Source organism: Engraulis encrasicolus, chromosome 5 (assembly GCF_034702125.1).
Source record: "Engraulis encrasicolus isolate BLACKSEA-1 chromosome 5, IST_EnEncr_1.0, whole genome shotgun sequence".
Lineage (NCBI taxonomy): Eukaryota > Metazoa > Chordata > Actinopteri > Clupeiformes > Engraulidae > Engraulis > Engraulis encrasicolus.
This window is the reverse complement of record NC_085861.1, coordinates 42,024,314-42,036,528: the sequence shown is the minus strand read 5'-3', so window position 1 is coordinate 42,036,528 and position 12,215 is coordinate 42,024,314. Positions and strand designations below refer to the sequence as shown.

The 12,215-nt window shown below is 40.6% G+C and overlaps 1 protein-coding gene and 1 long non-coding RNA gene across 2 annotated transcripts; both read right to left on the bottom strand.

Moving 5' to 3' along the window:
* Positions 1-1,305: 1,305 nt before the first annotated feature.
* On the bottom strand, positions 1,306-2,288 carry LOC134448561 (uncharacterized). Its single transcript, XR_010034788.1, has 3 exons — positions 2,121-2,288; positions 1,474-1,544; positions 1,306-1,391 (listed from the first exon to the last, which is right to left on the bottom strand). It is a non-coding gene; the product is annotated as an uncharacterized LOC134448561 (long non-coding RNA).
* A 1,043-nt stretch (positions 2,289-3,331) lies between these two features.
* Positions 3,332-10,367, bottom strand: LOC134449479 (serum paraoxonase/arylesterase 2-like). The gene is made up of 9 exons (XM_063199434.1): positions 9,653-10,367; positions 9,011-9,081; positions 8,846-8,901; positions 7,223-7,382; positions 6,700-6,826; positions 6,408-6,605; positions 6,232-6,313; positions 5,709-5,840; positions 3,332-5,410 (listed from the first exon to the last, which is right to left on the bottom strand). The coding sequence occupies exons 1-9, from the start codon at positions 9,730-9,732 to the stop codon at positions 5,237-5,239; spliced, it is 1,080 nt and encodes a 359-aa protein (XP_063055504.1). The 5' UTR covers positions 9,733-10,367; the 3' UTR covers positions 3,332-5,236.
* Positions 10,368-12,215: the final 1,848 nt, after the last annotated feature.

The following is a 12,215-nucleotide window of genomic DNA, read 5'->3' as shown; positions in this document are numbered from 1 at the left end:
ATCTCCTCTGACAGATTTGATCAACCCACGTCCTTCAATTTAGATTTAGATGAATACGATGTTGTTGCAAGGATGCACGATGAAAAAAGCATTACTTACAATGCATAAGAGAGTTCAAAAAAACCCAGATGCATTAAATTAGTGACCCTGAATCTTAAAACAACCCAGCAAAACTTCCCTGCGCGGCAAAAACAAAAACACAAATTACACTGCGCCTTTTACTGTTACGCACCGAGCCATTCAAAAACTGAACACACAATTCACTCTTTCAGTGTGTTCTCTACCTGAGGTTAACCACACGTTCTCCCACAAATGCTGAAATTCCCGCAATAATGATAGTCAGGAGGATTACTTTCTTGCCCATTTTGTAGTTAATGCTATGCGGAGTCGCAGTTCACATTCCTGGGAGAATTTATGGAGATTGCATGAAAACAAACACCGTAATCTGCTTGCGGAAGTTATGCTAGTTGAAGGACCACATGGTCCACAGAAAAACTTTGATGGCATAAAAAAGTAAAAAAGGAAAGAAAAACTATTTTGGTACTGTCCTCAACACAAAATGAACACTAAAGTTGGACTCTTAATATAGCAAAAAGAAAAGAAAAGGAAAAAAATTTTGAATATGCATAAAATGTTTTTATTGATCTGCGTGAACCACGGACATGACGTGAACTTTGTATTTTGTATTATATGTATATATGTATGTTGAATCTCTTGCACTATATATATGGAGATATTGCACAGATTACAAATATGGCAATGAAAATATCTGTGATGTCATGCTCACGTGGTATGTAATTTGTAATTTAAGGGTCAGCTGCACAATCACCTGTTATGTCTGAGGAAGGACACGAAACGTCACAAGATTAAAATGAAGTAGGCCTAAATGGGAGCATCGGTGTTGCGGTTCTTTTTTCATTAAATCTCCAACTTTTACCTTGAAAAGAAGTATGTTCCACTAAATATAAAGCTGTAGATTTTTAATATGTTATTAAGACATACCTAGGGATTACAAAAAAAACTTGATTGATTACTATTGCAATTTGTCCCGGGTCAAACGCTAGATTGACTGGCCTAATACCGAGACCAAGTTGCTTTTAGAGGAGCGAGCATACACCTGCATGCACATGTGGTGCTGAAATCTGCGTAAATCGTGCTCCAAGGAAAGGAGCCCAAGATGGGGGGTGGGGGTGTCGGAATGTCGGGACGTTTCATGGAAAAAAAGATACTGACATTCCGACAATTGAACGTCAATGTCGGAATGGCGGTGTGTCGGAATGGCGGTTGCCCCCCAATGTAAGCATGGTGTGGAGAGCCACAGGCCCTGCAACTTACTGTGCTGATGAATGCCAGTCCACCTGGAAGTATTGTGATGTCTTCCGACCCATAGTCTACAAAAACGTTATAAGTTATGTAAGTAAATGGGCATATATATACACATTGCAATATTATGACCAGCTTAGGTATACATACCAAGACCTTTAATGTATCTACAGTTGGGGAGGTGGTTCTGCTTGAGTTCCCTGTTAGCAAGAAGCGTCTTTCTGCAAATTACAAGTACATACAAGTTCCATGGGTAACAACAATGTGCTGACCTTTCTGACATAGGCCTACCATTTCTGATGTTGAAAGGAATAACATGACATGTCTACTGTAAAACCAACTGGACAGTCAGCTTGTCCACCCTGCAAAAGAAGCAAATTACTGTAAATTACGGTCTTCTATTCTAAATAGTCAAGTTAAAACATCATAGACTATTATTTTAAGATGTGCTGTGGCCTACATTAATACGTATGCTCAACAGCAGGTTGCCAAGATCACTGGACTGGACATCTCCTCTGACAGATTTGATCAACCCACGTCCTTCAATTTAGATTTAGATAAATAGGCCTATGATGTTGTTGCAAGGATGCACGATGAAAACTAAGCATGACTTACAATGCATGAGAGAGGTCAACAAACCCAGATGCATTAAATTAGTGAGCATGAATCTTAAAACAACTCAGCAACACTTCCCTGCGCGGCAAAAACAAAAACACAAATTACACTGCGCCTTTTACTGTTACGCACCGAGCCATTCAAAAACTGAACACACAATTCACTCTTTCAGTGTTCTCTACCTGAGGTTAACCACACGTTCTCCCACAAATGCTGAAATTGCCGCAATAATGATAGTCAGGAGGATTACTTTCTTGCCCATTTTTTAGTGGATGTTATGCGGAGTCGCAGTTCACATTCCTGGGAGAATTTATGGAGATTGCATGAAAACAAACACCGTAATCTGCTTGCGGAAGTTATGCTAGAAGGACCACATGGTTAGTCCACAGAAATCCATAGGTGTAGTAGACACACCTCCTCCACAAATCGGGGTACATTCCAGAATAGCCAATGCAGACCCCCTCCTCGGTTTGTGCTGGTAGCCTCGCGTTTCGCTGACGCCCCCCGTGAGAGAACAATTAGCCTAAGTTTCGCTGTCAGCCTAGCCATCATTCACGATCCCGTTTGCAAATGAGAAAATTAGCTATTGCCAGACATTGAAATGCAATGCTGTTGTCAGTGACGTCCTTACGAGGCCACAAGTACGCAAGTGAGCTAGGGAGGACGGGAGTCCGCATATTGGACTGTGCCCTCATAGTATGGTAAAGCACGCTTATGGCTCATGACATTTTATCTAGTGTGGCACAGTGGCGTGCCATGCGCAAGGTCATGTTTGCTTCTGGAATATTGTCAGTGTTATTGTTTTTATTCTTCTTCTTGTATTTATTCTGTTCTGTTCACTTTGGTGGTGCAATTGAAGACCAGTTGAATGGATAGACACAGATTATTATCACCTCTTGTCCTGAGCTTGCCAAATCGCAGAGCTAGTAGCCTTCTTTTACGCACAGTATGTGTTAGTGTGAGGCTCGAATAAGTTATTCCAGTACAAATATTATGACCTTTGATAGGTCAAAGTGGCACAAGATAAGAGAGATAACGGCGGCATCTAATATGCCACCTTGTGGTTCACTACACTACAGTAGAGCCAACACACAACATAGTCGGCTTCTACTTCTTTTTGCCTGATCCCTGATCAATCAAATATTTGGTTTGGATTGGTCACTTTCACTATTGTACCCTTGTTGATAGAGATGAGTTTTAAAGCGTTAATATCAGTGTTAGTTGACCATGTTGGATAATAATTAGGCCTACCAAAGCATTAGACAAAAAAATCTGATCATTAGCCTACAGATCAAAGAGATATATAAAACATGTGATCACAATACAAGTTGGACACCACCAAACATCACAAGTAAAATTGATTATACAGGAAATAAAAAGACAGACAGAGAACTAGATTCAGCAGTTCATGTTTATTTGTCACATACAAGACAGTTTGTCATATAAGTGAGTACCCTCACATTTTTGCAGATTTGTAAATTATCTTTTCATAGGACAACATTAAAGAAATGTCACTTTGACACAATGATTAGTGGCCTAACGACATAACCGCTTAAATGTGTTGTTCACTCACAAATTATCAAAATACAGCCATTAATGTTTGAACATGTACCCACAAAAGTGAGTACCCCAGATTAAAACCTGGTAGAGTTTACCCTTGAACTTTTACATTTTGAGTCTGCATCTGGCTTAAATAGATTGGTGTGAGATTTGAATGAAATCCTATGGAGAGTATCATGATCTGCTTCAGTAGTCACAGTGCATGTTGACATGCACGTTTCTTTTAGGTGCTTAAAATTCAACAGAAAGGGGCGCACCTTGCATGAATGTGTTTTTTTTGTTTTATTTTATGTGCACAGACGCGTTTAGGCGTGTGCCTTCCTCTGTGTGCAACCACTGGATACTTCCGCTACTTGAAACTTTCTTTTTTCCCAAACATTTCTTTATTAAAGTTTTTTAGTCTTTAACAGAAACACAACCCCACACCCAAGGCACATACAAAACAAATAAGCAAACAAATAATAAAAAAAACAAATGAAAAAAACTATAAAGTAAACAAATACATTTCAGACCCTCACCACATCCCAGTCTTCCACTACAACATTATTGTCTTCTAGAAACTCCCTAAATATATCCCAGATCCTCCAAAATGTAGCCTATCTACTCTTCCTTTTGTGGCAAAACTAATTTTCAGACTTGAAACTTTCTACTCTCTCAACAGGTTGTTTACAGATGTTAAGTGGAGTGTAGTTTCCCCATTGTTTTCTGTAGTCCAACATTTCTTTTGCATGTCCTTTCTTGAACAAGTCTTGCTCAGGGATGCGAAATGAATTTTAGTGAAACTGACAATAAAGCAACATCGTACCATATCATATCTTATCATATCGCATGCTAAGTGCCAGGTTTTTGAGCTGGCACCACTGCAAGATGTATCAGGTATGCTTGTCCAGTGCTTATCAAGCCCACCACCACAGTGTCATCAGCAAACTTAGTCACAGTCTATTCTGACCTCTGCTGGCTATGCGATCATATGTGTGTAGATGTTAGCAGTCAGCTCAGCACACAATAGAGCATAGCTACAACATGTTCAAAGAATGTTACAAAGACACAAACTTAACTATCATATGTAATATTCCCATTTCTTATTATATCACGTATAAAACAAAATAGAACACCTATGAGCAACCCATAGGCCAAACCATGGCCAACAGGCCATGCAGTAACAGCACCTGTTAAAGTGTAAACACTCTAATACTTAGTGTATGTGAGGAGGGGAACAGACTCAATGTGTGATTCCCCCCAGTTTGTATGTTCAGTGCAAATAAGATCTCTGCTCTAAGTATAGAGAAACAGCCCCATTCACAAATCTCTGAGAAAACGATCAACATCATACAGAACAGTGCACAGCTTCAATACCAGTGTTAATAGAACTCAGAGGTCTAAAAGTAAAAAAAGGAAGTTTCCTTCCAATAGAGGTAAAAAGTAGACCTGTGTACTTGTCTTACGATCAGCTGACTCTGCGCAGGTGGGATCAAATTTGTGGTGGGTTCTTGTTGGGGTTTTTAGTGTTTTTCAGTAACAACAGAGTCTGTCTACCTCATTAGGTACAATGGGGTAAACGCTATAACAGCTGTGTGATATCATGTGCTAGTGTTGCACTTACGCCATGAATTTACTTTTACTTTTACTTTTGACACCTCTGATATAACTCTATCATGTTGAAATCATGTTTCAGGTAGCATTTGGTCCCACTCAAAAATAGTTTTAACGTTACACATTTCCGATAAATCAATCAACATTATACCATCTTATCCTCCAGATCACAGTATAGGGTTCGGTGATAGATTGAGCCAATGAGAAGCTTTCCTCCGTAGTGAGCAGCGACTGTGGAGCCAATCAGAACGCTGCCATCGTCCATGTAGACCTGCTGCACACTTGGCTGCTCTGAGAGGATGTTCTGAATCCGTACAACCTGTAGTGAAAACACAAGATAAAGCAAAGACTCACATTTTAGGATGGACTGCAAATGAAAAGCTAGTTTAGTTGGATATGTTTTGGTCTTTTAGACTTTATTAGGACAGGACAGCTTGAGTGAGAGACAGAAAACGATGGGGAAGGGTCGACAAAGGACCCAGGCTGGAATCGAACCCGGGTCGGCTGCGTAGCAGAGGAGTGCCCTACTGTTAGGCCATGGTAGGTCCAGTTTAGTTGGAAGTTCAGCAGCTAAGCTTTCCTGCTTTCATGGCAGTTTGTTGGTCAGTGACTCTTACCTCTGAACCTCCCGGATCCTCCTCTGGGTTATTGGCAACTATTTTCCAGCCGTTGGGATGGCAGCCCACCCATACATCACCAGTCTCAGGGTCCACCTCAATGTTATCGGGAAGTGTTCCTACATCAACAGACTATGTCCCAAAGCCAGGGAAATGTAAACAATTATTACCATTACAGAGAAATATTTGCAATATGTGTACAAATAACCTAGGTTTTCCATGACGACGAAATGGATACCATCGACACAACTTTGATTTGATTTTGGAATTGATATAGGGCTACCAACATCCTCACAACTACACATTATGCAAGCATTTTGATTTTCAATGGCATACTAAAACATTCTATTGAAAAGCATGTTTTGATTGCCAAAATGCTCAACATTGGATGGACCTAAAATAAGTTGTATATCTCAAATCAATTCTGAGGACAAATACTATGTGAAAACGCTCTCTGCTTCCAGTCTACAAGAAAAACTAGTGACATTCAGGTGTTTTCAATATCCACAACTTGTATCCTTACCTTCACAGGTGTTAAATCTTTACTCTCCTGTATCTCCATCACATGAACTTTGCTGTCGAGAAAATCTGCCACATACATGTGCCTGTAGGAGGAGCATCAATATGTTTTACCAACATTTATGCAACACAAAGATTTTCAGACACAGTTACTAATATGCAAAATGGATGGAAACTTACTTCTTGTCTGGAGAAACATTGATACCATTTGCCATGTAAAAACCGTCCGCCACAACTTTAACTTCCTCTGGGCTGTAGTACACGACTGTGCACCATGGCAACGAGAGGAACAATCCCAACATTTTCAGAATTCCACTGAAGTAGTTATCGTTTGTGGCATAAAAACTCTCTGGTCCCACAGCCATGATGTCATTCACACTGCAAGAGCCAGATGTCTTAGAGTGTTATTGTAACAGATAGTAGACTCACTATAATGTTATACAAGTTTATACAATGTAATACAAATTCTTACCTGTTCAGAAGCTCATGTTTTATTGTTTTGAGGTACATAAGAGAGTTCTCTTCCTCCACAAATTTGAATATCTCAACCTGACTGTCCTCATGAGGATGATTGACCACAAAGAGGTATACAGCACCACCTATGCAGGAGAAGAGAATATAAAGAGGTATAGAGCAACACCAAGTAAGCAGTGTGGGGTTACAGTCAGTACCATGCTCAGGGCTCATTCATGGAGGAAGACTATTGACAGCGATTGTTGATAGCGATGTTTAATCACTCGCCTCACTTACCTGGTAACCCTTAGCCCTTGTTTACACACACATATTGATATTGTTTTTTAAAGGCATCAGTTTGAACACGTTGTTTACAACTAAACAAAGTTTTAGATCACTAAACTTTTACGTTTTAAGTGGAAATTTCTTAAAAGTACCTGTCATAAACCAACTGTTCATATGTAAACAAATATAAAAAATATCCGCTTTTAAAAATATCTGCAATCCCTTATTTAATGAAATGTCATGTATAACAATCTAACCATCATCAGTGTAGGTGCTGATTCCATGGGGGTTGAAAGAGTCAATCGAGAAGCCTCTTCCCATGCGCAGCTCCACAGGCTTCATCCGCTCCTCCTCCATGTCCAGGATGTAGATTTTCCCCGGTCCATCTGAGGATGGGAAGCTGCCGATTTTCAGACCCTATGGATACAAAAAGACTAACTGATTGAGGGTTGTCATTTTGTGAAATCTGGAAAAAAAGATACAAGCAGTGCACTATTGTATATGTAATGTGTGTAAGAATTGTGTTCACAGGTGGAAGATAGACACAGAGGCAGAGATTTGTCAATCATGTTCAGAGTTTACTGAGGATACTCAGGTCATTACAACGACTTAATAATCTTATCTCTCTGCATACACAGACAAACTGATGATCGATATGGACTGGTTAACTACGTACACATAGTCTTACAAACTGATATAGGTTTGTGGGTGCGATGGATTGTTTTCTGGGTGACCCTTACCTATGGCGTTTTTGCCTCTGAGCTGGCTGGCATTGTGGTCCGGAGGGGGGCCGGCCACCCATGGGCGGTCCCGGTCCATGGTTCCCTGCTCATTGGCTGTGCTTTACTAGCATTAATTAACCCGCTTCACGGGTTAAACAGGGGGAGATGTAGGAATATAGAATATATACTAGCAAGACCATTAGCTTGTGTGCTCTTATCGGGAGACCTAAGAACATTCCTCTTTTGATACAAACAGAACACAGAGGCTGCAGAGTACGTTCAGACACACTAAGCCATTGTTAAGGTATGTTACAAATGTATCATGAAAGTCTGTGAAGGTACTCTGTAGCTTCTGTCAGGATCACCCGATCAGGACAGCCAATCAAAACTGACAAAACAAGTTCAATAAAACTACCTTACAGACACTTGGAGGGCAGAAATGCGCCTTTCTCCGATGATATGACTGATTAAGCTGTATCGTTGTAATGACCTGAGTATCCTCAGTAAACTCTGAACATGATTGACAAATCTCTGCCTCTGTGTCTTCCACCTGTGAACACAATTCTTACATGTGTCAAAAAAGGATTTCGCTTTCCCATGTCGTAATTCGTTGAATTACAGGGCTACATTCGTTTTTTTGTAAATGTCACATTAGATAGAATAAAATAGTAGGCCTATGTAGTAACATGTAACATTTGCGAAACTCCCATCGTCATCATGATTCAGCACTCCACAGTACACAATGGTCACTGCACACAACTAAAGTGCATTTATACCTCAGCAAGGGAGCAGCCCCAAATAGCACCTCAAAGGAGTAGTGCAGTAGGGTGGTACCATGCTCAGTCATGGAGGTGGATGGGGGAGAGAATTGGTAAATTACTCCCCCGCACCCACCAACCTGGCGCGTCGGGAGTTGAACTGTCAACCTTTGGGCTTCAAGTCTGACAGCCTAACCACTTACCCATGAGTGTAACATAAAGTTAGGTACTGTATGTGCAGTGAAATACTGCACATAATATTACATGTTAATACATGTAGTTACACTAAAAAATTAAACTGTGAAATAAAGCCGACATTAAGTAAGGACAGGCAGGATAGGCTAACTGTTCACCTTGGAGCTCACTGGCCTCTCACCAAAACATACATAGGGCATCTTACCGTACTGATGAACGCTAGGCCACCTGGAAGTATTGTGATGTCTTCCGACCCATACTCTAAAATGATGCAGATATTTACTTGGTTAAATGACAACACATTTGGACACATTTGAAATGCTGCTTAAAAAAAAAGCATGCCCTGCCATAACCAATTTAGCATACATACCAAGACCTTTAATGTATCTACAGTTGGGGAGGTGGTTCTGCTTGAGTTCCCTGTTAGCCAGGAGCTTCTTTCTGCAAAATACAAGTACATACAATGTTCCAGGGATAGAAAAACTGCTTGACCTCTCTGGCATGCCATTGGTGGTGTCAAAAGGCACAGCAATCCCCCTGCAGTCAGCTTTGTCAAGAGTACAAAAGAAGTAAAGAAGGTCATTTCCAGTTTTCATTCTCGAGTCAAATTACAACACCACACGGTTTTAACAGATACATACTTGATTTATTCATGAATTATTAATCAACAGATTAAAAACAACAGGTTGTCAATATCACTGGGCATCTCATGTAGCCTACGGCTTAACCTGCCACGTCATTTTAAACTTTGATTTAAAAAAAAAAAATACAATGCACAAATGAGATGCATCGAATCACAATGGAACAAGAGTGATGAATACTACAGTACAAGACAAACAAGAACAGACCAGTGAGCACGAATAAAAAAACAGAAGCGACACTATCTTGCGCGACGAGAACAAGACACTTCAGCACTGTTCTTTCGCACCGAAACATTTTCGGGCCATTCAAAACTTTTCAGCAGCGGCACATACAAGGCATACACTTCAACAACTACTTTAGACTACTCTACCTGATGTTCAGCACACGTTCTCCGACAAAGGCTGAAAATGCCGCAATAGTTATAGACAGAATGATGAGTTTCTTCCCCATGTTGTTGCGATGTGGATAGGAGTTGGGTTTCGCATTCCTGAGAGATCCTATGGAGATTGGAATGCTCAAACGCTGCAACCCTAGTGCTATGGCTAAGGAAGTGTTTGCTTTGTGGATGGTGTAGGAACAAGTGGTCAGCCAAACTGCTCAAAATCCGAAGAGGTGAAATTCCGAATACACCTCACAAGTCATAATGCACGAATATTTGTATTTTTGCATAGGCTTACCGAACACCTTTCCCTAAAACCAGACCCAATTTGCGATGGTGCATGAAACAGATAAAATGACTTGAGAAAGGAGAGTTATGTGAATCGATACTATAGCCTATGTTCCTGCGCACTGGTAGGGTTGTTTTCTTCCCGAGGTGAAGCGGCGCGGACTTACAGAATTAAAAGAAAGAGGGAGAAACTTCATATCTCTGCCTGAAACATTCCGAAGAAGACCATGTGAGGTCACAGCATGTTTACGTCCTGTGCCCGTGACGGCACCACGAGCTTATAGCCTAGTTGATTTGGCCTGGGTTTTTTTTCTTCTCGTAAGGAACTCACGAATGGCACGAGATACGGTTGGTCAGTGCCACAGTATCGGTCCAGTGCGGCGCAATGGTATGCGTAGTGGGCTAAATGGAGTATTTTCTCAGTTCACTTCATGCATATTCTGTTAGTCATATTCACATATGGCTGGACAATTAAAGACATACAGGCTACTACTTAAATGGATAGACAGACACAAATAATCACTGTCAAAGTGCACGTACTATTACGCATAGCGTGCGTAAACGTGAGGCTGGGGGGCACAGACCATGAACTTTGATGTCATAGGGTTGGTCATAGGCGCACAAGACAAGAGACAACGGCAACCCACGCGCCACCTTGTGGTTGATTATAAAACGCCAGATCCATAACAGATGTTTAATATTGAACAGTACTTTGAACTTAGATACAATTCTGTCTGTTCCAACTTCAGGCCTATTCTGACACATCATGTCAGGTATTTCAGTTGACATGGAACTAGGCAATGATGGGATGCATTTTAAACGTAAATGTTTCTAATAAACATTAATCAGATTAATTGAAAAATACCACAAACCATGCAGCCATAAAAGGCTCGAGCTATTAACTGAATAAGATTGAGCACCCGCGCCATAGCTCTGGCCAACCCGAATCCTACAAGGCTGATGCGCTGTGACGTTCGCCGAACACTTCCGCCCGGAGGATGCTAGACACAGATACCCAAGGATAACAAGACAAGGGGATGTAAGGTTTTTGCATGTTCGATGAGGTAACATTTAAATCATTTTTAGCAGCAGATTGCGAGTTCACATCGCAAGCTGTTTTACGAGCAACAGAAAAACCCCAGTTCGAGAGGAACAATAGAGAATACGCACGGTATGAACAATGCAACCGCAAGAAATCGTATAAGGTGCATGCATGGACATATCATGTGTACATATTTGTGATTGTGGTTCGCTATTGTGGTCGTCCAATATGAGCAACCCTATGGGTGGATGTCTGGAAAACTGTCTGGACTGTCAAGAAGGCCAATGAAAAGGCCAGCATCCCAGGCTAATGGGCTTTTCTAAAATCAAACTACAAGCCAGCACGCATTTAAACAAAAAAATGCCAAGTCATAGGATACTATGTCTATACTGCTAGTTATTTAGTGGCTCATACTTGTTTTAGAATTCCACATCCATGTTATTGTTTTGCAAGTAGTCATGTTTAGTTGCATGTGAGCCTGGTTAACGAAGCATCACCAAGCGACGTCTTTGAGCATTAGCCGGCTGATTATCCAATTATACAGCCACCACAACATCATTGTCTCATTGTCTCATTTACTCCCTTTTTGCTCGTCTCGTTACTCCCTAGCGTTCATTGGTTTGGATTTCCCAGCTGTTTTACAGTGTTGTTGCGCAGTCCATTTTCGACGTTCACTTGTATTATTGTATCTTTTGATGTCTCCATATTTGGTCGGATATTGGTTGTGCCTCATTTTCACTCACGCAGATATATTTGTGAGATTTAATAACACAACTGCTATTAGCTGATATTGAGTCACGAGTTTTGTAAGAATTCAGTTCAGTCCAGGCCTAGAGTATTATTTATGTTGAATGATAATAGTAGGCCTAATATAGACAATCTATTACATAACACTTTTTTGCCGTGGTTATTGTACTTTATAAAGGAATAGGTCAGTATATCTTTATCCTTATTAATTCAAGCGTATCCAATTCATATTCTGAGAGTAGTTGTATTCCAAGGTGATTGTGTAATATGTAGAGCCAGAAAAGAGCTTTCAAACAACACCACAGGCATCTTTTTGTGACTAACACTGACTGATATATTCAAGGCTGAATGTATAGTGTCCTACCCTCACATGTGAACCTTTCCTAGTCTGTTTCTCCCTTAATATTAGTGTCAGATTCAAACCAATGCAGTTCTGGGGTGCTACCTTGCTACTGAAAAGGCACACCAAGTATGATT